This window comes from Pan troglodytes, chromosome 6 (assembly GCF_028858775.2).
Source record: "Pan troglodytes isolate AG18354 chromosome 6, NHGRI_mPanTro3-v2.0_pri, whole genome shotgun sequence".
In the NCBI taxonomy this organism is placed as follows: domain Eukaryota; kingdom Metazoa; phylum Chordata; class Mammalia; order Primates; family Hominidae; genus Pan; species Pan troglodytes.
In genome coordinates this window covers 74002730-74028397 of record NC_072404.2, presented here as the reverse complement: position 1 = coordinate 74028397, position 25668 = coordinate 74002730, and the positions used below count along the sequence as shown (strand labels likewise).

Here is a 25668-nt window from a genome sequence, read left to right as displayed (position 1 = left end):
GATTATCCATTCAATATTGGGCAATATGTCCCTAAAATGTGCTGACTCAATATTACTTGCAGACTACCCAGAATTGTACCTAAAAAAAAAAAAAAAAACCAACCCAGTATTTTTAGGCTTAGAGATATAAATCCTATATTCTCAGTCAAAATGTTATTTTTCTCCCACTCTCACCCCATAACTAAGGAAAACACCTTCGCCAGCCACCTCTTTCTCTGGGGCCCATCTCATATCATAGCTAACGGTCAACAATCTCTTTTCAAGCACTGCTTTACAAAAACCTCATGATCATCAGTGCTGGATACATTAGCATCTGACTTATTACAGGCAAAAAAGCTTTGAAGATACACAGGATTTAGTTTGCAAAAAGGTCTTATGAAACCTACCCTCACAAGACAAGACTGTCAGTTTGTATGCATTACCACAAAAGGCCCAAAAACACCACTATAGTTCACACTTCATCTTTTCTTCCTCAAAATTATCTGTCACTTTAAAGATAGGCAGAGACAGGGGGGAAAAAAAAGGGTGGGTGTTTTTTAATTTCAGTGGGTATTTTGAAATCCTTTCAAAAACCACAAGTGTGTATGAAATAGATTCTTCAGTCACATGGATTCAAACCATAGCATTCTTCCCAACCCACCACTCAAGAAAGCAAAGGATAATCTAGCCAAGCCAATTTGCATGTAGGAAAACTATAATGTCTACTGCCTAAGAACCCTCAAAATAGCATTGTACATGTATCTTGGTAATAAAAAACCCTTTCACTATTGTGCAAAGGAGATAGCTATGAATTACCAATTACAAAGAGCTCACAAAACTTTAATACATATAAAACTTTAAAGAGTGGCTCATGTAATCCTAGCACTTTGGGAGGCCAAGGCAGGTAGATCACTTGAAGTCAGGAGTTTGAGATCAGCCAGGCCAACACAACGAAACCCTATCTTTACTAAAAATAAAAAATTAAAAAAAATTAGCCAGGCATGGTAGCATGTGCCTATAATCCCACCTGAGGCAAGAGAATCATCACTTGAACCCAGGAGACACAGGTTGCAGTAAGCCAAGATTGTGCCAACAGAGCAAGGCTCTGTCTCAAATAAATAAAGTAAAAACTTAGACAGTTCATAAAAGAATATATACATATAGCTAATAACTGGAAAATGTTCAATTACATTAATCAATGAAATCTATTAAAACCAACAAAAATCTAAAATAAATTACCTCAATTATGCTGGTAGTTCAAAGGTTTTTTGTTTGTTTGTTTTTTGTTTTTGTTTTCTTGAGACAGGGTCTCGCTCCATCACCCAGGCTGGAGTGCAGTGGCACAATCTCAGCTCACTGTAACCTCAAAATTCTGGGCTCAAGCAATCCTCTCACCTCAGCCTCCCAAGCAGCTGAAACCAGAGGCATGTGCCACCACACCTGGCTAACTTTTGTATTTTTTGTAGAGATGGGGTTTTGCCATGTTGTCCAGGCTTGAACTCCTGAGCTCAAGCGATCCACCCACCTCAGCCTCCCAAAATGCTGGGATTACAGGCGTGAGCCACTGTGGCCAGCCCAAAGGTTTTTTAGTATCAATAGATATCAAACACCTTTTAAAAATCTCAGATACTTTACCCTGGTTTAATTCTATTTTTATTGATCCTACCTTAAAAAAAAAAATCCTAAAATTGAGTATCTGCAAAGATGTTCACTGCAGCACAATTTGTCAAAGAGAAAACGGTAAACAACAAAATGGTAAAATCAATTGTAGAACATCTACCAGGGAAATGTATTTTGTTTGTTGATTTATTCATTCATTTACTACTGTGCTTCAGAAAGAATTTAAGGTGGCTTCTATGAAGGTTTATAACTATAAAAATTACGTTTAAAAAGCATGCACACAATGGGAAAATGCTCGTGAATATTAAAAGGACTGGATACAAAACTGTGTATATAAAGGTAAGATGATATACGTAATCTTACCTTTGTTTAACATAATGCAGACGAGAGAAAATACATCAAAATATTAAGAATAATATGTGTAAATAAATAAGAAAATAAAAAAGAATAATATGTGTGTGTGTCTAGGTGGGAACATTACAGGTGATTTTTATTCTCTTATCCTTTGAATTTTGTAAGTTTCATATAATGAGCTTATATTTTTATAATGGAAATATTTATATACATATAAAAAGTGTAAAGAGGATAGCGATTATTATTTTTTTTTAATTTGCCCTCATATGTGATGGTTTACAAGAAGGCAGCTCTTCCCATATAGCTGCTAATAATGAACTGAAAAGGGGAAATAAAAGTAATACCTAAGAGAAAGGAATTCACATAGAAATTAATCTCATGAAATAAATGTGGCATAAATTTGTCAATTAAAGTTATCAAAAGACAGAATAAAAACATGATACAGTTATATGGTTGTAGGGAGGGAAGGACACTGATATAAACAAGAGAATATCAGACAAAGCCAAGGAATTTTCACCTTGGAATCAAATAGCCTATCAGTGAACTTATGCTAACATGGTTGTCTTATTTGAAATGTAGTTTCAAAAAAGAATATATACAAGTGACACAAAAAACTGCAGTTGACAGGGACCAGGCAATGAAGAGTATGGGTACAGAATTTCAGTTTGGGAAGACAAAAAATGTTCTGGAGATGGATGGTGGTGACAGTTGCACAACAATGTGAATGTATTTAATGCCACTGAATTGTGCACTTTAAAAAGTGTCAGAGTGGTAAATTTTATGTTAAATATATCTTACTGCAATAAAGAAAAGAATGTATAAGATCTGGTTTGAAATAGACTCAACTGGTAGGCTATATAATCTAGCTCTGAGTTTTCAGCACTTTCTGAAACAATATATTGTAAAGACGTGAGCATAACTTATTAAAATAAAAACTGTAATGTCACTTTAATAGCAACTTTCTCTTAATCAGAAGGCTAGTGTTTAATAATTTTTCTAGTGTAACCAATGTTTAGCTTTTAGGTATCCAAAAATTATGCCTCATCTAAACAAAGGTTTAAAAGTAAAGTGGCTATTAGATTTACAGAAAGAAAGAAATCAGAAGTAAGGTCACTAATAATTATGGTGTTTATGCAGATCTGCAGTAATTGGCTGAGAATAAATCTCCCAACAGTGAGTATCATTCCTAGAAACTGAGGAAAATACCCTAAGAACTATCTCCAACGAGCCAGTTATCCTTAAAATGCAGTGGAAGACTGCTGATAAGAAAGCATTCTACAAATATAATTTTTCTTCATTCTTTTTTCTTATTTTGAGACGGGGTCTTGCTCTGTCACCCAGGCTACAGTACAGTGGCATACTCTCAGCTCACTGCAGCCTTGACCTCTCAGGCTCAATCAATCCTCCCACCTCAGCCTCCCAAGTAGCTGGGACTAGAGTCATGTGCCACCATGCCTGGATAATTTTTATATTTTTTGTAGAGATGGGGGTCTCACTATGTTGCCCAGGCTAGTCTTGAAATCCTGGGCTCACTCCCATCTCGGCCTTCCAAAGTGCTGAAACTACAGGTGTCAGCCCTATGCTGGGCCCAAGTTTTTCTTTTTTTTTTTTTTTGAGATGGAGTCTCGCTCTGTCACCCAGGCTGGAGTGCAGTGGCGTGATCTCTACTCACTGCAAGCTCTGCCTCCCGGGTTCATGCCATTCTCCTGCCACAGCCTCCCAAGTAGCTGGGACTACGGGCGCCCACCACCACGCCTGGCTAATTTTTTGTGTATTTAGTAGAGAAGGGGTTTCACCGTGTTAGCCAGGATGATCTCGATCTCCTGACCTTGTGATCCACCCGCCTCGACCACCCAAAGTGCTGGGATTACAGGCATGAGCCAGCGTGCCAGGCCGCTGGGCCCAAATTTTTCTAATTCAAAATATTTTTCTGATCATTAAATAGCAAGAAATAAAATAAGAAAAAAACGTATTCAGATCCCAAATTCAAAATCTAGTTTTCTCAGTTGCTTTAAAAAATCTCACTTACCCTTCGAGTGTTTTCAATAATTTTGGGATCAGGTTTTCCGTAGTTAGGTGGGTTGGCATATGGGTCATATCCAAGCTTGGCAAGCATAGGAGCAATCACTGCCATGTCTTGTAAAACATCTGGCGGTATCTTCCCAACCCATTTTGATAGAGCTCCTACATTGACTGGCTTGATTACTTGGTCTGTAGATCTCTCCACTCTGAAAACAACATAATATGAATAAATATTTATTTAAAATTTTTTAGAAAATCATGCTTTAAAACCACTATAAATTATGTTTTAATGACTAACAGTTTTAATTGTCTGGATTACAAAACAATTGAGAAAGAGGGCACTAATCAGGTTTGACACTATTTACCAGAATTAAAAAATAATTTAAGATTGACAGGGATTATTGGCAATCTCAGATTTCTAGAAGTTGGAAAAAGGGTTAGCTGAAACATGTGCATTATTAAATGTCTTGACACTGTAATTACAACATCCAGGAAAAAAACAGTAACAAAATAAAGATACAGCTGCTTAGAAAAATTGCCAGTCAACTTACTTGAAATGCTTACCAAAAAAAAGACAGACTGATGGATGGAAAGAGGGACAAATAGATGGTCAGAGAGATGGACAGTGATAAAGTAAATACAGCAACATGTTAATGGCACAATCTAGCTGGTGGGTATAAGTCTTTCAATTCTTCTGTACATTTTAACTTTTCATAACAAAATGTTGGGGGAAAACTGCCAACCATAAACCACTAAGAATGTAAAATATTCACTTGTTCTATTTTCCTGCTGCCTTCCTTAAAAATCTTATTTTCTACAGAAGAAAAAAAAGGGCTGTTTTTGATTTTCAATATTACAGGATTCAATATTACAGAATAAATGTGTTCTACCTCTTGACATGGAAATTTACTCTAAGCCTGTAGTGATTATACTCACTATATTTGACTAAATAACTAGCAACCTCAGGATAAAATGTAGCATCAAATGACATTTGGATTTAAGCTGGATCTGAATTAGATTTTGGCCAAATGACTATAAAACAGAAATGCTTAAAAGAGACTTTCATATCGTAATACATAAAAAGTTATTCAAACATAGTATTCTAAGAAAAGGTAAAGGCCCTTTTAATTAAGAATATAACCTCTTAGTGAATAATCATTATCTGATGAGGAGTCTCCTAAAGGGGATCTGCTTCCAAAATAATAGAAAAACAATGCCTCTTCCCTGGGCTTCTGTGGGGCTACCTGCTCCAGGTTTCCCTCCTACCTCAGGAGCCACATTCCTTTCTCCCTTTTCAAATATTTCTCCAGGACTCCACTTAACCCACTGCTCCCTTCACTCTATCTATTCTCCCTGTATTGCTTCATCCCTAATGTTCTTTGCTTGACATTCTTAACCTGTGTAAAGAACATCCTCGTTTGCCCAGGACAGGTCCAGTTTACACCTAGCATAATTTACCTCAGCGTAATTATTAAAAGCACCTGCCATTCACTCCCATCAGTGTTTAGGAATGAGCAGAGGATGTTATATATGTATTGCATAAACCGTATTACTTTTCTAAAATCCAAAAAATTCTGAATTCTGAAACACATCTGTGTTAAGTATTGGGGTCACACAGAGTCTTGTATGTCATGACTGGGAAGCTGGGCTTACCTTGAAGATAATAAGGAATAAGTGAAGAGTTTTAATAACAACTGATATGAACAAAGTATTATTATTAGCATTCAGTGCTGATAACTATGGAAAGAATAATTGGAGAATGAGGCAAGTGGGGTCAGGAAAATCAGAACAGATGCTCAACATGTTGGAAGAAAAGAAATGATTAAGGCTTCAATTAGATTAAATGAATTAGAAATAGAGATGAGACAAATTCCAAAGATAATTTTTAAAACTGCTAAGACACTGGGAGACCAAAGTGGGTGGATTATTTGAGGTCAGGAGTTCGAGACCATCCTGGCCAACATGGCGAAATCCCATCTCTACTAAAAATACAAAAATTAGCCAGGTGTGATGGTGCATGTCTGTAATCCCAGCTACTTGGGAGGCTGAGGCAGGAGAATTGCTTGAACCCAGGAGATGAAGGTTGCGGTGAACCGAGATCACACCACTGCACTCCAGACTAGGCAACAGGGTAAGACTCCATCTTTAAAAAAAAAAAAAGAAAAAGCTAAGACAGTGGCCAATTAGATAAGGCGGGGTGAAGAAGAAGAGAAAGGAGTCTATGATTAATTAACATTTGACTTGAAGGACAGATGTTTGTCTGTCATTCAATAATATAGACAGTATGAAGAAAAAGCATGTGGGTTTTTGATATTGTTGCTTTGTTTTGTTTGACATGTACAGAACAATAAAAAAAATGTAAATTAATAGTAATCAGAAGGTCACCAAAAATCTAGAGAAAAAATCTGAATTGACTGGAATGTAGTAGATGCTCACTAAACAACGGCTATTATTATTTCACACTGATGATAGCTCTGGTTCATCAGAATAGTGAAAGCCATATTTATCATTATGATTGAATAAATGATTTGAAGAAAAAGTATAATCATTTCTTGTCTGAAAAAGAGCTCTAAAATAAAAGACTTTGCAAAGGCTTTGCTGTATAACCACTGAGTTTACAAGAGCCGCTAGCAGCAAATGCAGTTAACTATGGCCTCTCAAGGGGAAGAACATGGGAAACCTATGCATATCAGTCAAGTGTTTCTCTTTAAGATCAGCAGAAATGACATTTTATATATATCAAGCATAAAATTCAAATTCAACAGTCACTTCTTAAATACCCACTATGTGGGTTTGATATTAAGGATACAAAGATGACTGACTAGGCCATGGCCTACCTCTCAAGATACTCAGAATCCAGCAAGAGAGACAAAGGTACACATAATACATAGCATCATAAATGAAATGACAGAGGTTAGAGACAATATGACAGAAGTAGGCCATTCTTTTCATGGGGTAACACATGACTAGGGCAAGTTACTAAGCAGCTAAGGCAAGGGTTAGCATCTATGAGTCACACAATAAATTAAATTGGCTCACACTGCCTGTTTTTGTCTGGCCTGCAAGCAAAAAATGGCTTTTACATTTTTAATGTTTTAAATAAAAATAATCACATTTCATTACACATGAAAATCATGTGAAATGTGAGTATCAATATCCATAAGTAAAGTTTACTGGAACACAGCCACACTCATTCATGTATAGATTGTCTATGGCTGCTCTTGTAGTACAACGGCAGAGTTGAGTAGCTGAGGAAGAGACCATATGGCTTGCAAAATCTAAAATATTTACTATCTAACCCTTACAAAAAAACTTTGTCAACCCTGATGTAGGACTGTATCCTAAGGAAAAATAGGCTTTCTGTGTGTGGTCTCAGGTGATGTCTTCCTGACAGAAGGACCACATCAATATTCACATTCATGGAGATAACCTGGGGTTTTTTTTGTTTTTGTTTTTTGAGACGGACTCTTGCTCTGTCACCCAGGCTGGAGTGCAGTGACGCAATCTCAGCACACTATAACCTCTGCCTCCTGGGTTCAAGCGATTCTCCTGCCTCAGCCTCCTGAGTAGCTGGGATTACAGGCCACCACCATACCCAGCTAATTTTTGTATTTTTAGTGGGGTTTTGCCACATTGGCCAGGCTGGTCTTGAACTCCTGACCTCAGGTGATCTGCCCACCTCGGCTTCCCAAAGTGCTGGGACTACAGGCATGAGCCACCGTGCCCAGCCACGTGGTATGGTTAGAGAATAGCAAGTGAGGAGAGCTAAGAATGTATTGAAGCTACTAAGTTGGGAGGATGGAAGGGAGAAAACAAACAAGTGTTTACTCAGTGTTGCACTTATCGGGTTCAAGAAACACATTCGTTCAACCCAAAGGATAGATCATTAAAATAAAATAGAAAATGAGAACAAGATATGATGCAGTCCCAATCTTCAAGGAGGTCACGGTCTGGTTGGGGAGCCACACAAACATTCCACATTGAAACTCTCAGAGTTGCCTCTTAGTCCCGCATCAGCTCTCTGGGCTTCGCTTTTCCCTCTTTCCATGGGTTCTAGTTATTTAGCTTATGTTTTTCTAAGAGGCAGCAAAGTGTAGTGGAGAGAACGCAGACCTGGAAGTCAGGTCTGTATGATCCAGTTTTGTAATCTAAGAAAAACTCTGATCCTAAGAGACTGGGGATAATGACCACTAACAGACAGAGACACAGTTTCCAAAACATTTTCATAGCAGGAGTTGACAACTATTGCTCCAATCTGGCCTGCTGCCTGTTATGTAAATAAAGTTTTACTAGAACATAACCATGGCCATTTGTTCCTGTACTGCCTATGGCTGCTTTTGCTCTATAACAGAAGAGCTCAATGCTTACAACAGAAATCATATGGCCTGCAAAGCTAAAAATATCTGGCCCTTTACAGAAAAAGTTTGCCAACTTTTGTTCAAAAGGACACAGTGATTAGAGGGAAATGGGCCTGGAACTGAGAGCCTAATTTTCTTTTCTCGATAATAACCTGCAGACTGCAAGGAGCTCATTAAATCTCCCCTATTCCTTCAGTCCTTACAGAATTAACCAAAACTTAGATCTAAAGCATACTACGGTATGAACTAGATACCATTCTACCCCCCTTTAGCTTACTGAGACCTCAAAACATAGTGCCTCACAGACTGGTACATTTCAATACACACGGCCCATGCACACTGAGACAAGATATCTGTGACTCAGCAAGTTCTCCCCAGTCCCAACTGCCCAGGCTTCCTTCCGTCTGTGGCAGTCACAGTGGCGGCAACTCCTCCTCAAGGAATGGGGTCTATGCCAAAGTCTTGAATGACTGAGGTGAATATAATTCTCCACGACATTCATTTTAAGCATGGATCTTCCACGAGACTCAGTTAAACACTACAGCCAGGCTGACTGCCAAACCACAGGTCTGAATTATGATACCCAGCAACTACTACAAGAAACCAAATCCTGCATATTAAAGCATAGGGGATGGAACAGATATGCAAAAAGGAATGAGTGAAAGAGTACATAATCCAAGTGGTTAGGTTTATTACAGTAAAACATGTAATAAAATACCATTAAAAACCATGTTTTCAAAGACTTTCACTATTAGAAAATGCTCAGGTCATGTCTTGTGAAAGAAGATTTTAAAATGTATATACAATAGAAATTCAACTTTGTGAAAATGTGTTCTACAGACCAATAATGAGTTCCTAAATTGAATTAGTACTAAAAAACCTACCAACCAGAAAAAGCCCTAGACAGGAGGGATTCATAACCAAACTCTATCAGATGTATAAAGAAGACCTTGTACCAAACCTACTGAAACTATTCCCAAAAATTCAGGAAGAGGGACTCCTTGCCAACTTATTCTATGAGGTCAGCATCATTCTGACACCAAAACCTATCAGAGATACAACAAAAAAAGAAAACTTCAGGCCAATATCCCTGATGAACATAGATGCAAAAATCCTCAACAAAAATACTAGGAAACAAAGACTAGAAGTACATCAAAAGCTAATCCACCACAATCAAGTAGGCTTTATCCCTGGGATGCAAGGTTGGTTCAACATACACAAACCAATAAATGTGACTCATCACATAAACAGAACTAAAGACAAAAACTACATGATCATCTCGATAGACACAGAAAATGCTTTCAATAAAATTCAGCATCCCTTCATGTTAAAAACCCTCAACAAGCTAGGCATCGAAGGAACATACCTCAAAACAATAAGTGATATCTATGACAAACCCACAGCCAACATCCAGAACATGCTGAAATGTTCTGGAGGGCCCACAGATGTGGAAATTATGTATTTGTAAGAATTATATTAAACAATCTTTATTTGATAAATAGTACCTTACAATTCTAATGCTATCTATCAAACTTCAATAAGAGCAATTTCAGCATCAAGTAATGAACAATAGCTAAACTAACAAGAGATCAATCAAAAGTGCTTTAAAGGGAGCAGCACCAGTTGATGTGCTGCTGGAAGCATACCATACTGGAAGTATTCCCATTGAGAACCAGAATAAGACCAGGATGCCCTCTCTCACCACTCCTACTCAACACAGTACTGGAAGTCCTAGATAGAGTAGTAAGAAAAATAAATAAAGGCATCCAGGAAGAGTGGAAGTCAACTATCTTCCATATTTGCAGACGATATGACTTTATACCTAGAAAACCCCACAGTCTCTGCCCAAAAGCTCCTAGATCTGATAAACAACTTCAGTAAAGTTTCAGGATACAAAATCATTGTACAAAAATAGCATTTCCATACACCAACAACATCCGAGCTGAGAGCTAAATCAAAAACACAATCCCATTCACAATAGCCATGAAAACTTGAACCGTGTGTGTCAGACCCATGACCTACAAGAAGATGGCCCAAGATCTGGCCCAGGAATTGGAGAAAGACACTTCCAATGCTTAGGGGAAGATCCTCTTCTATGAGAAAACAGCCCAAGAATGCTGGGTGGCTTCCACGTCCACTGTGCGAGTGCTCTAGGTGCTCTGGAAAGAAAATGACCACAATAGGCAGAAGCCAGCTGACTGTGAGGTCAAGTTCCAGCCTTTCCCAAGCTGTCCTTTGGTGCCAGGATTTCCGTCTGCAGCCCACAAGGGCCGAGAAGTGCCAGGGGGACTGTGGGCCACCACACCCCCAGGAAGGAGGCAGGTCACGATGTGAAGGCTTAGGTCCAGAGCACCTGCTGGTTTGATTCCGTTTTCCCCGTAGGAGAGTCCTGAATGCCCAGAGCCTTAGCAGCACATCAGCTGGTGCTGCTCCATTTAAAGCCCTTTTGATTGATCTCTTGTCAGTTTAGCTACTGTTCATTACTTGATGCTGAAATTGCTCTTACTGAAGCTTGATAGATAGCATTAGGATTGTAAGGTACTATTTATCAAATAAAGATTGTTTAATATAATTCTTACAAATACATTATTTCCACATCTCTGGGCCCTCTAGAATTATACAGAATAAGTATTGTATTTTCATTTAGAGAAAAGGCCTCTCTTACCCCAACATCATTGTGTTTCATATGGATAGGAAGGTTTAAAACAAAGACCGTTTCTGATCTATGAGCTGTTATTAGAAAATAGTAGAGTAAATTGGCCAGAATAAGCTTTAGTTTTAAAACAAAACAAAACAAAGAAAAGAAAAGAGTATGCTTATATCTGCTCGTGGGAATGTAAATTAGTTTAGCCACTGTGGACAGCAGTTCGAAGATTTCTCAAAGAACTCAGAACTACCATTAGACCCAGTAACCCCCTTACTGGATATATACCCACAGGAATATAAATCGTTCTACTATAAAGACACATGTAACTGTATGTTCATCGCAACACTGTTCACAATAGCTAAGACATGGAACCAACCTAAATGCCCACAACAGTGGACTGGATGATGAAAATGTGGTAGATACACATCATGGAATACTACACAGCTATAAAAAAAATGAAATAATGTCCTTTGCAGCAACATGGACGGAGTTGGAGGCCATTATCCAAAGCGAATTAATACAGGAACAGAAAACCAAATACTGCATGTTCTCACTTATAAGTGCTAGCTAAGCACTGAGCACACATAGATACAAAGGAGGGAACAACAGATGCTTGGGCCTACTTAAGGGTCGAGGGTGGGAGGAAGGTGAGGATCGAAAAACTACCCATAGAGTACTATGCTTATTACCTGGGTGATGAAACAATCTGTACACCAAACCCCCGTGACAGACAATTTACCGGTAGCAAACCTGTGCATGTACTCCCTGAACCTAAAAGTTGGAAAGAAAAAAGCAATGTGTTCTAAATGCATGTTATATGTACGTTTAGAATCATATCAGAATGTTTACAATGAAGCATGATTTTTATTTTCTTACCTAACTTATCCATATTTTCCAATTTTCTATGATAAACTTTTTTTTTTTTTTTTTTGAGACGGAGTCTCGCTCTGCCACCCAGGCTGGAGTGCAGTGGGCTGGAGTGCAGTGGTGCGATCTCGGCTCACCGCAAGCTCCGCCTCCCGGGTTCACGCCATTCTCCTGCCTCAGCCTCCCAGTAGCTGGGACTACAGGCGCCCGCCACCAAGCCCAGCTACTTTTTTGTATCTTTAGTAGAAATGGGGTTTCACCGTATTAGCTAGGATGGTCTCAATCTCCTGACCTCGTGATCCGCCCACCTCGACCTCCCAAAGTGCTGGGATTACAGGCGTGAGCCACTGCGCCCGGCCCAATGTCTTTCTTTTTTTACCTCATGCTGTCATGGGACTCGCAGAATCACGAAGAGTATCTTCACTCAGAAGTCTAATAACTATCTCAAGCTCAACATAGTCGAAACTGAACTCTTTATGTCACCCCTAAAGTCTACCTTACCCGCACGGCAGCCTCAGCCTCCTAATCTCAGTTAAAAGCAACTCCATTCTTACAGTTGCTCAGGACAAAACTAGAGTTATTTTTCAACTACATTCTCTCATACTTCACATCAAATCCATCAGGAAATCTTATCAACTATACCTCAAAATATATGCAAATCTGGCCACTTCTCATTAACTCCACTGCTGCTCCCCAAGTCCAAGCAAACATCTCTCACCTGGATTTCTGCAATTTTTTTTTTTTTTTTTTTTGAGATGGAGTCACATTCTTGTTGCCCAGGCTGGAGTGCAGTGGCACAATCTCAGCACACTGCAACGTCCACCTCATGGGCTCAAGCAATTCTCCAGCCTCAGCCTCCTGAGTAGCTGGGATTACAGGCACCCACTACCACGCCCAGCTAATTTTTGTATTTTTAGTAGAGACAGGGTTTCGCCATGTTGGCCAGGCTGGTCTCAAACTCCTGACCTCAAGTGATCCACCCAGCCTATTTCTGCAACATTCTTCTAATAGGTCCCCCTACTTCTTCCTCTACATTTCTATGGTCTATTCTCAGTCTATCACCAGACAGAGCCTTTAAAACACCAGTCAGGTCATGTCACTCCATTGCTCAAAATCCTGCAATGACTCCCTAGTCACTCAGAGTGACTAGGCACTGGAAATGAGAGGGAATCTGAGTAATCACAGAATAGTTTTTCCTATTTGAATAGATTTCCTGATTTGTATAGATTTAGGGGATGATTTGGTGAGATCATCCAAATAGAAAAAACTATTCTGAATAGTTTTGATCTCACCAAATCATTCCCTAAAAACATGCAAAGTAATCCAATAACAAAACTAAAACACCATGGACAACAAAACTAGATGACAAAGTAGCTCACAAACTCCAAAATACAAGTTCGTGGAGACAACCAACAGTAACCACAATCTCCTCATGGAATGAATGTTAATGTGGTGAAAGAAAAAGAAGCAACAACGCATCTGAAAACTGAGAATGGGAAACACCACAGCAGCCATAAACCAAACTCTAAAAATCAGAGCAGATCTATTTGAGAACACCAGTTGAAATTGGGAAGGGTTTCATCAAACCAAAAAGTGACTATAGGGGCCACTGGTAGGTTCTCAAGGGGGCCAGAGAAAGATGGGAAACATGAACTTGAAACCAACCAGCCAAAGCTCCTTTCCAGGACAGGACATCGCAATTAGAAACTTCTGGGAGGAGAATCAGAATTGGGCTAATTACAATGGTGACAGAGACAAAGGAAAGAGAAGGCCCCGATACAAGCGAGGGGAGGCTATGGAGTCAGGAAGTCTCAGAAAGCAAGCCACCATATTATTTAACGCTTTACCAGAACAAAACCAAAAAACAGGAGATGGAGAGCTATGAAATTAATAAAGACAGCTTGAACTATTCCTCCTCCCAAAAGCTTGAGAAAACTGTTTTTCAGTAAAAATGAGTGACAAAAAAGTATTTGGTCAAATACCATAAAGAGTTGTTAAAAGAAAACAGAGAAGAAGAACAACATTCCTATAGAGAAAAAAAGACATGCCCATAAAACATTAAAATTGTAACTTACTATTTTAAAACAAGCTAAAAGACACTGAGAAAATGATACATAAATCATATTAGAAATAAGGTGATAGAGCTCAGGAATTTAGAAATGGAAGGAAAAATCATTACAGAAATAAACTAAACTAGAAGGAAGACAAGAGTTAATAAATACAAGAGAATCTTAAAAGAAATTATAAGTCAAATAGAATGCCTTCAAAGATTTAAAAGCTTTCCAATTTAAACTAATTGAAAATAGAAGATATTAGCCAGGCATGATGGCACATGCCTGTACTCGCAGCTACTTGAGAGGCTGACGCAGGAGAATCACTTGAACCCAGGAGGCAGAGGTTGCAATGAGCCGAGATCACACCACTACACTCCAGCGTGGGAGACAAAGTGAGGCTCTGCCTCAAAAAAATACATATATATATATATATATATATATATATATATGAAATGCTTTTAAAATTTAAGAAGAAATAAAACAATTCAAAAGAAAGTGAAAAATATTAACAGGCAAAAAAAGTCTTAAATGAAAAACAGGAGTCTTTGAAGAAGAGAATCAAAGGGAACACAGCAAATACTAAAAACCAAAATTTAAGAAAACATTATTTTTAAAAAGTTTTTTTAATCTATATATTGACAGAACACATGGTATATCTGAGAATATCTGCTATATGATGACCAACAAAACATATTAAAATTATTGCACTTTAAAGAAAAAATATTTGAGTATCTAGGCAAAGTATAGGTATCCAAATTACTTATAGGAGAAGAAAATTAGATCAGACTTTTCAACATCAAAACTTTTTTTTTTAAAAATTAAGTTTTTTAAACTGATGAAAACTGAATATATAACATGTTTTAAAATATGTATACATGGTGAAATGGCTCAATCAAGTTAATTAACATGTGCATTACCTCACATAATCACTTTTTTGTCATGAGAACATTTAAAATCTAGTCTCAGCAATTTTCAAGTATAGAATACACTGTTATTAACTATAGTCACCACAGTATACATCTCTTGAACTTATTTTTCCTGTCTAAATGAAATTTTATATCCTTTAATCCAACATCTCTAATCCCCACTCCTCTAACCTCCAGGCCCTGGTAACTACCATTCTACTCTTGCTTCTATGAATTTGACTTTTTTAGGTTCTACATAGAAATAAGATCCCAAGTATTTGTCTTTCCATGCCTGGCTTACTTCATTTACAATAATGTTCTACAGGTTTATTAACGATGTTGCAAATGACAAGATTTCCTCCTTTTAAAGGCTAAATAGTATTCCATTGTGTATGTATGCCGCATTTTCTTTTTATCCATTCATCTGTGAATGGACGCTTGGGTTGATATCTTGGCTATTGTGAATAGTGCTGTAATGAACATGTGAGTGCAGGTATATCTACCACATTCTGATTTCAATTCCTTTGGGTACATACCTGGTAGTGGGATTGCTGGATCATATGGTAGCTCTATTTTCAATTTTTTGAGGAACCTCCATGTTGTTTTCCATAACGGCTGTACCAAGTTACAGTCTCACCAACAGTGTATAGGTCTCCCTTTTCTCCGCATCTTTGCCAACACTTGTTATCTTTTTTTATTTATTTTTATTTTTTCTTTGAGACGGAGTCTCGCTCTGTCACCCAGGCTGGAGTGCAGTGGCTCAATCTTGGCTTACTGCAAGCTCTGCCTCCCGGGTTCACGCCATTCTCCTGCCTCAGCCTCCCAAGTAGCTGGGACTACAGGCACCCGCCACCACACCCGGCTAATTTTTTGTATTTTTAGTAGAGATGGGGTTTCACCGTGTTAGCCAGCATGGTCTCGACCTCCTGACCTCGTGATCCACCCACCTCGGCCTCCCAAAGTGCAGGGATTACAGGCGTGAGCCACTGCACCTGGCCTATCTTTTTTATAATAGCCATTCTAACAGGTATGAGGTACACTGTAGTTTTAATTTGCATTTCTCTGATGATTAGCGATGCTAAGCATTTTTTTCATATAACTGTTGGCCATTTGTATGTCTTCTTTTGATAAATGTCTATCAGGTTCTTTGCCCATCTTTTTAGATTTGTTTTCTTGCCGAATTGAGTTCCTTATATATTTTGGATATTAACTCCATATCAGATATATGGTTTACAAATATATCAACCCATTCTATAGGTTGTCTCTTCACTCTGTTGATAGTTTCCTTTACTGTGCAGAGCTTTTTTGTTTGACATAATCCCATATGACCATTTTTGTTTTTGTTGCCAGTGCTTTTGAGGTCAAATCCAAAAATTCATTGCCCAGACCAATGTCACAGAGCTTTTCCCTTATGTCTTCTTCTGGTAGTTATACAGTTTCAGGTTTTACATTTAAATCTTTAATCCATTTTGAGGCCAGGTACAGGTGGCTCATGCCTGTAATCCCAGCACTTTGAGAGGCCAAGGCAGGTGGATCTTTTTTTTTTTTTTTTTTCAGACGGAGTCTCACTCTGTCGCCCAGGCTGGAGTGCAGTGACGCGATCTCGGCTCACTTCAAGCTCCACCTCCCGGGTTCACACCATTCTCCTGCCTCAGCCTGAGTAGCTGGGATTACAGGCACCCACCACCACACCTGGCTAATTTTTTGTATTTTTAGTAGAAATGGGGTTTCACCGTGTTAGCCAGGATGGTCTCGATCTCCTGACCTTGTGATCCACCCGCCTCGGCCTCCCGAAGTGCTGGGATTACAGGCGTAAGCCACCGCGCCCAGCTGGAAGGTCGGTCTCTTAAGGTCAGGAGTTCAAGACCAGCCTGGCCAACATGGTGAAACCCCGTCTCTACCAAAGAAAAAAAAAAGAAAAGAAAGAAAAAAGAAAACAACAACAAAAATTAGTTGGGCATGGTGGCACATGCCTGTAGTCCCAGCTCAGGTGAGGCTCAGGAAGGCTCAGGTGAGAGAATCGCTTGAACCCAGAAGGCGGAGGTTGCAGTGAGCCAAGATCACACCACTGCACTCCAGCCTGGGCGACAGAGTGAGACCCTGTCTCAAAAGAAAAAAAAAAAATTTTTTTTTTTCCAAGATAAAACTTTGATCCATTTTGAATTGGTTGTTGTATATGATGTGAGGTAAGAGTCTAACTTCATTCTTCTCATGTGGATATCCAGTTTTCCCAACATTATTTAAGAGACTGTCTTTTCCCTATTGTGTATTCTTGGCACCCTTAAGATCAACTGACCATAAATATGTGGGTTTATTTCTGGGGGCTCTCTATTCAGTTCCATTGGTTTATATGTCTGTTTTTATGCCAGTACCATGCTATTCTGATTACTATAGCTTTACAGTATATTTTGAAGTCAAATACTGTGATGCATCCAGCTTTGTTCTTTTCTATCAAGATTGCTTTGACTATTTGGGGCTTTTTGTAGTTCTACATAAATTTTACAAGTGCTTTTTCTATTTCTGTGAAAATGTCACTGAAATTTTGATAGGGATTGTATTGAAATCTATAGATCATTTTAGGTAGTGTGGCCATTTAAACAATATTCCAATCCACGAATACAGGATATGTTTCCATTTATTAGTGTGTTCAATTTCTTTCATCAGTGTTTTATAGTTCTTAGTGTACAAGTCTTTCACCTCCTTGATTAAATTTTAAATTTATTCATAAGTCTTTTTTTTGGTAGCTATTGTGAATGAGATTGTTTTCATCATTTCTTTTTTGGACAGTTCATTGTTAGTGTATAGAAACACTACTGATTTTTGAATGTTGACTTTGTATCTTGAAATTTTACTGAATTCATTAACTAGTTCTAACAATTTTTGGTGGAGTCTTTAGGACTTTCTATATGTAAGATCATGTCATCAGCAAACAGAGACAATTTAGTTTCTTCCTTTCTGATGTGGATGCCTTTTATTTCTGTCTCTTGCTTAATTGCTCTGGCTAGAACTCCAGTACTGTACTGAACAGAAGTGGTGAGAGTAAGGCCAGGCACAGTGGCTCACACCCGTAATCCCAGCACTTTAGGAGGGCAAGGTGGGTGGACTGCTTGAGCCTAGGAGTTTAAGACTAGCCTGGGCAACATGGCAAAACCCCAACTCTATAAAATATACAAAAATTAGCCAGGCATGGGGGTATGTGCCTGTAGTCCCAGCTACTTGGGAGGCTGAGGTGGAAGGATTGCTTGAGCCCAGAGGAGGAGGTGCAGTGAGCTGTGATTGCACTACTGCCTTCCAACCTGGGCAACAGAGTGAAACCATGTCTCAGAAAAAAAAAAAAGAATTGGGGTGAGAGTGGGTATTCTGTCTTGTTCCTGATCTTGCAGGAAAAGCTTTCAACTTTTCACCACTGAGGATGATGTCAGCTGTGGGCTTATGATAGTCTTTATTGTGTTGACATACCTTCCTTCTGTATCTAATTTGGTTGAGAGTTTTTATCATGAAAAGATGCTGAATTTTGTCAAATGCCTTTTCTGCATCTATTGAGGTGATCATATGATTTTTGTCCTTCATTCTGTAAATGTGGTATATCGTATTTATTAATTTGCATTATTTTGAATCACCTTTGTATCCCAAATATAAGTCCCATTTGATTATGGTGAATGATCCTTATAAATGTGCTGATGAATTTTGTTTCCTAATATTTTGTTGAGGAATTTTGCATCTATTGAGGTGATCATATGATTTTTGTCCTTCATTCTGTAAATGTGGTATATCGTATTTATTAATTTGCATTATTTTGAATCACCTTTGTATCCCAAATATAAGTCCCATTTGATTATGGTGAATGATCCTTATAAATGTGCTGATGAATTTTGTTTCCTAATATTTTGTTGAGGATTTTTGCATCTATATTCGCCAGAAATACTGGCTTCTAATTTTCTTTTCTTGTAGAATATCAATACTTTTTTCCCCCAGAAGAAATTGAACAATCTATTTAATATACCTATGGACGAAAAATAAGCCAAGAATCTTACATCCAGGAAAAATGACTTGTAAAAGTATAAAAGGCACAGAGCAGCTGTTATCAAAGTTACAAACTCAGAGAATATTGTTCCCACAGACACTTTCTGAAGAATCTACTAGAGTGTATGTCAGCAAATTTTTTCTGTAAAAGACTAGACAGCAAATAGTTTAGGCTCTATAATCCAAAGAATAATCTGCTGCGTATTCTCTTTTTAGAATTTTTACAATCCTTTGAAAATGTCCTAAAATGAAAAAAAAATCCTAAAATGTAGGGATGAATGGCTAAAGAAATGGTGATACATATATGATATGGATATGGATATATACATATATATGGATTAATATATATACTCACAGTGAAATATTATGCAGCCTTTAAAAAGGAGACACTGCCATTTGTAACAACATGGATAAACCTGGAGGACATTATGCTAAGTGAAATAAGTTAGACACAGAAAGACAAATACTGTATGATCTCACTTATATGCAGAATCTAAAAAAGTAAAACACATCAAAGCAGAGTAGGATGGTGGTTACCAGGGGCAGAAATGGGAGGAAATGGGTAGATGTAGGTCAAAGGGTACCAACTTGCACTGATATAAAATAAACAAGCCAGGCACGGTGGCTCACGCCTGTAATCCCAGCACTTTGGGAAGCTGAGGCGGGCAGATCACGAGATCAGGAGATCAAGACGATCCTGGCTAACAGGGTGAGACCCCGTCTCTACTAAAAATACAAAAATTAGCCGGGCGTGGTGGCGGGCACCTGTAGTCCCAGCTGATCACTAAGCTCAGCTGAGCATGTACTATCTTGTCACACCAGATCTTATCATACCAGGTAGCAAGGAAGCTATCAGACACAACTGAGGTCACAGCAAAAGTACTCAGGAGGCAATGTGTAGAAGCATCTAGTGGCCAGAGAAGGAACAATTTGAACTCAATAAAAATGCTAATTGCAACAGATAGAAACATATAAAATTGGTCTCTTGGGAAGATGAAAAGGAACCAAACCATTACCTTGAAAACTGGCCCAAAAAAAGCAAAAGAATCAAGTATTTATTATGCTTTTCGTATATGAAAAGCTGTAACCCTGGGCAACCAAAAAATATAGAGGCAAGGATATGTCTCTTCATAAAATTGTTCCAAGTAAGATGTAGAAAAGAGATCAGAATTAGAATATCAGCACTTTACAATATCCAACAAATTGATGAATCTAGGCACTGAGGATCAATGGCTGCTAAAATCACAAGAAAAATGACAACCACACATAATGTATATAGCCTCACCAAATAAGACCTTGAGTGTGATTAAGCCTCTGGACTCAGCGATCAATTTACAGGAAGTAGAGAATTCAGAAGAACATGCTGGATAATCAGCAGTTCAACTGCAAAACTGCACAATTTTCCAATCAGCAAAATTCAGATTGTGAATAACTTTACAGGCTAAATAGCTTGGGTTCTTCAAAAAATAGTGTATGGTAAAGAAAGGAATGGATCACTTGGAAATCTGTCGATTGAAAGAAAGAGAAGACTTGTCAAATTATTTTTAATGAGTAAGAATAAGCTACAATGTCTAAATGCACATTTGGGTAATAAAAGTATAAAGAAGCAGAGTAAGTGATTTCTAAAGGTGTCAAAATAGTGGATAGTTTGGGAGAAGAGGAGGGGACTTAGTTTGGGATAGGGTACATGAAAAAGCTTCTGGACTGACTGATATGGTTCTATTTCTTAACATGGGTGATAGTTATGAGTGTTTGCCTTATAAAAATTCATTAAGGTAATTTTTAAAATAGTCCTTCCAGTGGTCTACAAGGTCCCACATAAAATAACCTGACCTTCACACACTCCCTTGTTCACTCTACTCCAGTCCTATTGACATCTTTGTAGGTCCTTGACTAGGCCAGGCGTGGTCTCTTGATAGCTACTTTACTGTGACTCTTCTCTCTGCCTGGAGCACTCCTTCCTGTAATATCTACTTGGCTAACTCCCTCACCTCCTTTGAGACTTTGCTCAGATATCACCTTCTCAATGAGACTACTAACTTTATAATCTGACCTTCAAAATCCTCTGGGCCCTGGTCCCCTTTACTTTCCTGTTTTTCCTTTTTTCCATTATAACCTTCTAATATGCTGTATGTTTTTATCATGTTTTTTGTATCCCCCCTCCCCCACCATGAGACTGTAGGATACATGATGGCTGGAATTTTTGCCTGCTTTGTTGACTTGCTCTCCTACAGTTCTCTACTCAAATATCACCTTACCAATGAGTCCTTCCCTGACAACTCCTACATCCCAGCTCTTGGCAACCTCCTATTCCCTGCTTTATTTCTTATTTCAAAGCGCTTATTACCATCTGACAAACTAAACATTTAACTCATTCTTTTTTAAAAAATGAGATGGCTCTAAATGTTTTGTCTGTTAACTGCTGGAATATTACTGGGCATATAATGGATGCTTAGTAAAAACATGTTGAGTGCACAGTCTTTACTATATCTAGGTAGTGTTTTTCCTGTTCCTTCTTAAGAGCTTTTATTATGAATGACAACTGAATTGTACCCAGAGCCTTTTCAGCACTGAATGATATGATCATATGGTTTTCTCCTTTAATTTATTGATGTAGTACATTCTGCTGACAGATTTTTCTAGTAGTGAACTATTATTTTGTTGCTGAAATAAAAACTATTTGGTCATAATAGCTGATCAGTTTTTGCTACACTGCTGAATTCTATTTACTGGTATTTTATTTATGGTTTTAGCATCTGCATGCATAAGAAAACTAATCTAAAGTTTTCTTTTATGTAATTTCTATTGGGTTCTGACATTAAATCATAGCTTCGTAAAATGAATGGGGAGTTTTCCATCTACTAAAATAGCTTAAATAGCATTGTACTCATCTGTTCTCCACTGATTAGAAATAATTCAGTTGTGTATTATCTCTTCCTTTTTAAATGATATCTCTTAATCACCATTTAATCTCTTTGGTGCTAATCAACCTACTTAAGCTCTCCATCTATCTTCAAAAATCAGCCACTGTTTCTAGACTTTCAAATGTATTACAAATGTACTTTCTTGTATTCTCCTATCATTTTTTAAAAATGTCTTTTATAGGCCGGGCGCAGTGGCTCACGCCCTGTAACCTCAGCACTTTGGGAGGCCAAGGCAGGCGGATCACCTGAAGTCAGTAGTTCAGCCTGGCCAACATGGTGAAATCCTGTCTCTACTAAAAATACAAAAATTAGCTAGGCGTGGTGGCGCGTGCCTGTAATCCCAGCTACTCAGGAGGCTAAGGCAGGAGAATCAATTGAACCTGAGAGGCAGAGGTTGCAGTGAGCCAGGCACTCCAGCCTGGGCAACAGAGTAAGATTCTGTCTCAAAAAAAAAAAAAATCGTTTATAGTTGTGATTATTTCTCTTTCCTCATCCTTTATGATATATATTCACTTTTATTTTCATCAATATTGAAAAGGGTTTACATTTCTACTGACCATCCCAAAGAATTGATTTTGGTTTTTATTTATCCTATTCTATTTTTCTCTATTTTATTAATTTCAGCTTTGATCTGTGTTGATTTTAGGACCCAATACCCTGACTCCTTTCTGTAAGATATCATTCCACTGTCTTAAATTCCCATATGTTTGGATCTATTTCTTATTCTGTTCTTTGCCACTGAGTAAGACACATCAACCTTGAGTCATATAGTAGATTTCATTATTAAAGTGCTGAGGAAGGTCTCATTAGAAAATGTAAGAGGGGTATCAACAGCAGCATTAAACTGGGGGTTCCATAAGGCATATATAGTTGAAGACTAAACTATGGCATACTTTAAAAAGTAGCCACCTTGGCTGGGTGCAGTGGCTCACACCTGTAATTCCAGCACTTTGAGAGGCCGAGGTGGGTGGATCACTTGAGGTCAGGAGTTCAAGACCAGCCTGGGCAACATGGCAAAACCTCATCTCTACTAAAAATCTAAAAATTAGCTGGGTGTGGTGGCACATGCCTGTAATCCCAGCTACTTGGGAGGCTGAGGTAGGAGAATCACTTCAGCCCAAGAGGAGGAGGTTGCAGTGAGCCAAGACTGTACCACTGCACTCCAGCCTGGGTGACAGATGGAAACCCTGTTAAAAAAAAAGGACGAAAGGAAGGAAGGAAAGGAAGGAAAGAAGGAAAGAAAGAGAAAAAGTAGCCACCTAATCTAACCTCATTGCTACATGTATAATATGTGTATGCATTTCTGCCACACCCCCTCCCCCAATATATGTTCCATAAGGGCAGGAATTTTTGTTTTGTCTGCTGCTCCATCTTATGCGCCCAGGATGATTCTAGGTACATAATGGAAGTTTAACAAATATTTGTTGAATAAATGAATAACTGTGGAAAGCTCTAATTTTTCAGATAAAATCAGCATTTCTAGCTTCAGATTAATAGTTAGCATAAGGTCAAAAAAATCTCTCTCCTCCACTGTTTACCCTTTCTCTCCCCTGTTTCTCGGTCATATCTCAGTACTTATTCTGCAATTTGGGGATGAAAGCAGTTCTGCTGTGGTTTTGTCTCTGGTTGTTTTATTCTCTCTGTGTAGCAACATCTTGGTGTTTGGCCAGTCCTGCATTCTTTGTAAGAACAAATCTGATTTTTTTTTTTATGGCCTACAAATGGTTGCAAAAACACTGACATTTCATTTCTCAAAAGTCCCCTTACTGACTCATCCTGCTCTGGTCCTCCAGCGTGAAATAACAGAACCAATTTGGTTAAATGTTGCTAATAATTACCCTAAGCACATTCTGCACTTCAAGAATAACATACATGACCAAATATTTAAACATTGGCTAAAATGCAATAGGGTAATCAACAGACTCATCAGTAGACCTGTTTTTATGTTTATGTCTCAAAGGAGAATTGTTTAACATGTTTATATCTTAATGCTTTTAACAGTTACAAAAATGAAACTATAATTGAATTTCCTTTTAGGATGATTGAACTTGATAATATTATACATCCTTGACTTCTTTTTTTTTTTTTTTTTTTTTTTTTTTGAGACGGAGTCTCGCTCTGTCGCCCAGGCTGGAGTGCAGTGGCGCGATCTCGGCTCACTGCAAGCTCCGCCTCCCGGGTTCACGCCATTCTCCTGCCTCAGCCTCCCGAGTAGCTGGGACTACAGGCGCCCGCTACCACGCCCGGCTAATTTTTTGTATTTTTAGTAGAGACGGGGTTTCACCGTGTTAGCCAGGATTGTCTCGATCTCCTGACCTCGTGATCCGCCCGCCTCGGCCTCCCAAAGTGCTGGGATTACAGGCGTGAGCCACCGCGCCCGGCCACATCCTTGACTTCAATAACACTGACAGAGCAATCAAGATTTTAAGATCCTAAAAATTATCTTTCATAATATGGAGTATACACAGATCTTAACAGCAACACTGTCTGAAGTGTGTAACTCAAAATTTTATATATACAGCCATGTAACCACCACCTAGATAGGACAGTGATCATTTCTAGCCCCTCAACAGTCTCTTTTGTGTTGCCTCCCAGTCAGTGCCCCAGAATAACCACTATTCTAACTACTATCACAAAAGATTGGTTTTAGCTACTTTTGAAATTCATATAAATGGAAACCTACAGTATATACTTATTTGCAGCTGGCTGTGTACACTTAGTATATTTCTGAGCTTCAACCATGTTGTATGTATCACTGGTTTGCTTCTTTTTATTGCTGAGTAATATCTAATTGCATGAATATAATGTATTTTATTTATACATCCCCCTGTTGATAGGTACTTGGATCCATTTCTAGCTTTCAGCTATTACTATGAATAGTGCTGCTATAAATATTCTTCTGTAAGTCTTTTAGTGTAATTTTTAAAGTGTATAACTTCTTTATGTTGTGAATATATATATGTAGGAGTGGATTTGTAGGGTTATAAGCTAGGCATGTTTTGCTAAGTAGCCATAATATATAGTTTCCCCAAATGGTTATACTAGTTTAACTCCTACCAACATTATCCTTGCCATTACTCTGTAATGTCCATTCATTTAATATTAACCATTCTGGTGAATATGGAGGGGTATCTCACTGTGGTTTTAAACTGCATTCCCTATGGACTAATAATACTAAGCCTACTTTTTTCTTTTTTTAGTAGAATTAGACTGGTGAAAAGATCTCACCTTGCTAATTTACTCAAAAATTATATACTGAAATATGGGAAGTGTGCAGGGCTCCTGAAAGTGAAGAGGAGAGAAAAATATGGTTTCATCCTTCCTGTCCTCTGGCAGTTGATTATTGGACGGTCTCCTTTTTCTGGGAACCAGCTTGGGCCAGTGCTAAGTTAACCGATGTAGTTAACTTGACCCATGTTCTTTATTCTTTCATGCAGATTTGAGTTACCATCTAGTGCATCTTGATTTCAGCTGGAAGAATTCCCCTTAGCATTTGTTGTAGGCAGGTCTGCTAGCTACAATTCTCACAGTTTTGGTTTATGAGAAATATCTTCTTTCTCTTTCATTTCTCAAGGGGAGTTTTGCCAGATATGGTAGTTTTTGTTGGGCTTTTTCCTTTCAGGGATGTGAGTACATCAACCCATTGCCTTCTGGGCACCATAGTTTCTGGTGAGAAGTCTGCTGTTCATCTTACTGAGGTTACCCTGTACATGATGAGCTGCTTTTCTCTTGCCGCTTTAAAGATTCTATCTTTGGCTTTCAACAGTTTGATTATGATGTGTCTAGCTGTGAATCTCTGGTTTTATCCTGCTTGGAGTTTACTGAGCTTCTTGTATGCATAAATGCATGCTTTTCCATCAAATTTGGGGTTTCAGCCACTATTTCACTTCCCTTTCCCTTTTTTTCTTTTTTCTT

The 25668-nt window shown here is 38.3% G+C and overlaps 1 protein-coding gene across 10 annotated transcripts in view; it reads right to left on the bottom strand.

The window, feature by feature from the left end:
• The window catches only part of TPST1 (tyrosylprotein sulfotransferase 1), a 149363-nt gene that overhangs the window by 63463 nt on the left and 60232 nt on the right, over positions 1-25668 (bottom strand). For all 10 annotated transcript variants that reach the window (XM_009453170.5, XM_063813875.1, XM_054687210.2 and 7 more), the window contains 1 exon segment: positions 3983-4181. In XM_009453170.5, the coding sequence (XP_009451445.1) occupies positions 3983-4181 (199 nt within the window).